We start from the raw sequence: 5,044 nt of genomic DNA, 5'->3' as shown, positions 1-5,044 counted from the left end.
TTTGTGAATCATTTAGTTTAGTATATGTATGTTTTGTTTAAGTGTGACTGTGACTGTTTAAAAATTCTATAAAAATATGAAAGTATACATATATACAGGGTGGTTAAGATAAACCTCATATTTTTTTCATTCATTGTATTATTGAATTGGTTTAATTAAATAAAAAATTTAAATAAAAATCCTGTCTGAACTACGGAAAACATTAAGTAATTTATTCTAAAGAAATCAGAATGTATGAAGTTACTAATTGTGTATATTTACTAAAAATTTGTTTGGATAGAAACATATAAATGGCTTAAATAATGTTCTTTATTCTCCCTTAGAGTCCTGGAGGAATTTTTAGCAGTTTTAGTTTGAAATCAAAAAAGTCTAAAGATAAATTAAAAGCCAGTGCTAACTTAGATATCAGTAGTGAACCTGAATCACCAAAAGGATTGGATAAATTTAAACTTAAAACAAAAAATGACTTAAAAAAAAATATAAAAGACTCAAAATCAAGTCTTAAATCTATAAACAGTACTACATCATCCAATGCAACATTTGCTGATCGATCAATGGGTGAAACTACTGTAAATGTTCCTGCTATTTCCACTTCTCCTAGTTTTACTAAAGCTTATGATTACACAGAAGATGAACAAGCAATTTCTAAAAAACGAAAACCAATTGGTGGGTTTACCTATGAAAATAATACTCAAAATTCAAAAGAAAGTATTACTGTTATACCCGCATCCCCTAGCAAAAAAGCTCAAGGCTTAGCTTTCAATTATGCACCAGGAGAAGGAAAAAAAGTTGCAGAAACTGCTGCTGAAAAACGTAGAACCTTTATGGAAAAAACAGTTAGTAATGAAGGTATTAAAACACCAGGGATTAATTATGTACAATCTGCTGTTAGAGTTGAAGAAACAGCTAGTAAAGATATTAAAAATGATGGTACAAAAATGGAGTTAAAGAATAAAACTTTATTAACAAATGAAGCGATAAAAGTTAATGAAGCTAATAAAGACTTTAAGACTGATTTAAATATAAAAAATTCAAGTATTCCTATTAATAATAAACTAGTTGGTGAACCTGAATTTACCAAAACAGTTTTAGAAAAAAAAATTACATCAGGAAATACTGAAACTAAAATTGAAGTTCAAAAAAAATTTAACGATTCAAAATCAGGATTTATTTCAAAAAAGTCAAAAGATAGTAAAGGTGTATTAGAAAAAGCAATGGATAAAATTAATTCACTTAGTAAAAGTAAACACGAGCCTGATATCAAAAAAGACACTGCCAACTTCATTGAAAATGAAAAGAAGAATACTGATAACGATGTAAAACCTATAGGAATTGGTAATGCACCTCTTATTGTTAAAACAACTACTAAACAAACTATGATTAAAGATAAAGAAGGTGTTACTCAAAATATTGAAGAGAAAGTAGAAGATTTAAACTCTGGTGAAGTCACTGTATCGACACAACTGAATAAAGTAAGAGTAGCTTAACATTGCATGTGTTTGATTTTTATTTTGCATGTTTTTATGCTTTTTACATTTAGGCTGAAGGTATAGATGTTACTACTGGTAGGCCTCCTTATGTAAAAGCAACTGCAGTTACTACACGTACAGCCACAACTCATCAAAATTTAGAAAAAAATTCAAAGACAAGTCAGGTATTTATAATTTAAAATATTTCAATCATTAAAGTTAATATTTCAAATAATTATGTTTTACTTTTTCTTAAGGTTGAAGAGAAAACTGTTGCTCATACAACTACCACCAGTGGTACTAGACAAGAACAAAGAACAGTTACTCAAGAAGTTATATCAACATCAACAATTCTTGCACCAGAAACAAAAAAAGAGGTGAATATTTGAAATATATTAAGTTAAGAGTACTATTTTAAAAAAAATTAATTTTAATTTATCCAAATATAAAAACCATTTTTCTATTATTTCCAAAACTATAGCTGTTTAGTCAACTAAATGTTATTTGTCTAGTATAATTTAATAACTTAAACACCTTGTTAATATTTTTCAATAAGCAAAAAGTTCTGAGTATGAAAATTTAATTTAAATTGTTAAAAATTGAATTAAATAATTTATTAATATATTTAGTTCTATTATACAGAATACTTATTTTATTATGCATGTTAATGTGTTTTGGTTTGTTATTGCATGAAACAGTTGAGTAGAAGTTCTAGTAGTTCAAGTCTTAGCTCAAATGATTCAGGTACCCCAATTGACATTGAAGGACCCATTGAAGATTTAAAAGGTCTAGGTTTTTATAACAATAGTTTTCAGGTACTTTTTATGTTAATTACACTACAAAAATAATTTTGAAGTAAACAATTTATTAATATTTAAACATTTCTATAGGATGAATATAAAGCTGAAAATGTGACGGCTAATACAACAAGTTCAGCTGAAGAACGACATAATGTTAATATTACATCTGATGACAAATCCTATACACTTACTGGTGAAATTGTATCAACACAAGCTATCTCAAGTAAAACTAGAACTGTTGAAACTGTGACTGTAAGTATTTTATTTACATTTACATTAAATATATATTTATTTTGATAATAATTGTAACTTATTGTTAATTGGTATTTATTTTTCAAATTTTGTAAAGTACAAAACGGAAAAAGATGGTGTGGTTGAAACTAGAGTTGAACAAAAAATAACAATTCAAAGTGATGGTGATCCGATTGATCATGATAAAGCATTAGCTGATGCTATTCAAGAAGCAACTGCTATGAATCCAGATATGACAGTGGAGAAAATTGAAATACAACAGCAACAACAATCATAAGATAATACATAATCAAATAAGATTATCCCACCAAGTACCATTTCAATTTTATTTTATTTTTAAATAAATCAGCATTCCATTTTAAATTTTTTTACTTATAATTTATCTAGTGTTGCACTGCTTTTATTTTTGTTTTTATAAAAAAAAATTATTTTATGTGCAATTAATTTATTATTATTATTATTATAATAATTTAATTGTTATTAATTTATTTAGTAATTTTAGCATTAAAATTGATTCCATCCAACTTTTTTTTATTATATAAGTATATGTAAAATAATAAACAAATCAATTTTTGTAATATAAATATAATTAAAAATAATTTATTATCAATGATAAAAATTATATTATGCATGATATAAATATATTATCTAATATAGCTTATTGTTAAATTGTTTTTTAGGATAGAATATTAAATTTTTTTAAATAGTTTATAATTAAAAAAAAATGTATACTCCAGAATTTTTTATATAATTTTATATTAATAAAATTAATATTTATATTATTTGTTTACAATTTGGTCAATTAATTTTTTGATTGATTTAGTCTAATTATAATACAATGAAACAATTTTCTTTTACATTTATTAATACTTTAATTGAAAAAAATGATTCAATAAAATGATTCAATAAAATTTAGTAGTTATAATTAACAAAACTTTATTTTATATCTCTCATTATTCTGTTTTAGAGTTTATAGAAATTATTATTAATCTAACATAATTCTAAATTTCCTTTCCTACTACATAGCTTTATGTTAGTCATAAATAAATTATATTTAATATATATTATTGAAATATCTATTAACAAGTATGTAACATTGAATATTTTTTTTTTTTTGATGATGATTCTCAGTACTATAACTTTATGAATATTCTTAGATAAATTTCATCCGTGAATATGTTTAACATAATCAAATTCACTGAAGTTTTTACCAAAATATACTATGTGACTGTAATTTATTAAATTAAGGTATTTTTACTATAACATAAATTCAGTTAAATTATTACTAAATACATTTTACCTTTAATTGTTTTTTTTCATTCATATAAAGTATAACTTTTATATTGATATTTTAGAAAAATTGATGTATTTTACATATTAACAGATGCGATTAAGTTACTTTGTGATATTGTTTTGTCTTTATAATTTTTCTAATAATTGTATGAAATTTATATTGCAATTTGAAAATATTTTTTATAAATAAACTTAAAAATATTTATGGAGATGAATATTTATATATATATTTGTTACATTCAATAGATACATTAGTTTATAAATTACTTTTTATAAAAATGAATTACTTCATAAAATGTTAACCATTGTTGTGCTTTATTATATTTACTCTGATAATTTTTTTTTTTTAAGAGATTTCTATTTACAAAAATATATTATTACTTTATAACAAGAAGTATTTAAAAGTGTTTTTGTATTTCAACTTTCATGATTCAATTATGTAATGACTTTATCATCATAAACATGAAAAATAATAGTAATTATAATTATAGAAACACAATATTAAAAGTAAACAGAGCCAGATAGAGAAACGCGGAGTCAATAAAAATCATTATTTTTGTTTCAATATTCATTACACTGAAAATGGAAGAGGCATGATCACATCTAAAAATGTACAAATATCATCTACATGATATTAATTAAATACTTGAAAAAATTGATTTTTTATCAAATAGATCTTTATACATAAAAGATTAATTATTAACACTTTACAATTATTTAGTTATTTATAAATTATCATGGATATATGTTTTAATACATATTAATTGTTGTATAGTCCAACAATGACTTATATTATTACATTTAACAGTAACAAGAGGACGGTTCAATGCCTATGTTTTCATCGTTACATCGAACAACATTGGTATCTTCAATTTTGTCCCATAAGCTTGTAGTATTAATTATCTACATAAAATTAAATCTAATTAATGTTATACTTATTATTAATTTAATAATAATTTAAGATTCACAATATACAATGGATTCTCTTATAGTATGATAAAAAATGTCAAATCAATTTAAGACTTAAAAATTATTAAATATAAAATATGCAGTGATCGATAAAACACTCATTTTCTCAAAAACTTGAATATTTAAAATTTTTGTAAAGGAAAATATTGTTTAATTAAAAAACTCAACAATAACATGTAGTTTTATAATTTTTAGCTTCGATGCGAAGCTGAGAAGGTATTAGTTTTACTATGATGTGTTTTTTTTTTTTTTTTTTTTTTT

General features: G+C 22.9%; 2 protein-coding genes across 5 annotated transcripts in view; one reads left to right on the top strand and one right to left on the bottom strand.

The window, feature by feature from the left end:
* Positions 1-3,051, top strand: part of LOC126905429 (protein 4.1 homolog) — a 15,684-nt gene extending 12,633 nt beyond the window's left edge. Inside the window, exons 12-17 of one of the 2 annotated variants that reach the window (XM_050685110.1) lie at positions 324-1,472; positions 1,541-1,654; positions 1,727-1,846; positions 2,168-2,284; positions 2,360-2,521; positions 2,619-3,051. In XM_050685110.1, coding sequence (XP_050541067.1) covers positions 324-1,472; positions 1,541-1,654; positions 1,727-1,846; positions 2,168-2,284; positions 2,360-2,521; positions 2,619-2,798 — 1,842 coding nt within the window. In that variant the 3' untranslated portion in view covers positions 2,799-3,051. The remainder of the gene's footprint in view (positions 1-323; positions 1,473-1,540; positions 1,655-1,726; positions 1,847-2,167; positions 2,285-2,359; positions 2,522-2,618) is intronic. The other variant, XM_050685118.1, reaches the window with a different exon arrangement.
* A 1,437-nt stretch (positions 3,052-4,488) lies between these two features.
* The window catches only part of LOC126905589 (ras-related protein Rab-18-like), a 7,205-nt gene continuing 6,649 nt past the window's right edge, over positions 4,489-5,044 (bottom strand). For all 3 annotated transcript variants that reach the window (XM_050685453.1, XM_050685445.1, XM_050685462.1), the window contains one exon: positions 4,489-4,717. In XM_050685453.1, coding sequence (XP_050541410.1) covers positions 4,616-4,717 — 102 coding nt within the window. In that variant the 3' untranslated portion in view covers positions 4,489-4,615. The remainder of the gene's footprint in view (positions 4,718-5,044) is intronic.

Source organism: Daktulosphaira vitifoliae, unplaced genomic scaffold, assembly GCF_025091365.1.
Source record: "Daktulosphaira vitifoliae isolate Bord-2020 unplaced genomic scaffold, ASM2509136v1 Scaffold_1, whole genome shotgun sequence".
NCBI classification, from domain to species: domain Eukaryota; kingdom Metazoa; phylum Arthropoda; class Insecta; order Hemiptera; family Phylloxeridae; genus Daktulosphaira; species Daktulosphaira vitifoliae.
The sequence above is the reverse complement of the archived record's forward strand: the minus strand, read 5'-3'. Positions and strand labels throughout refer to the sequence as shown.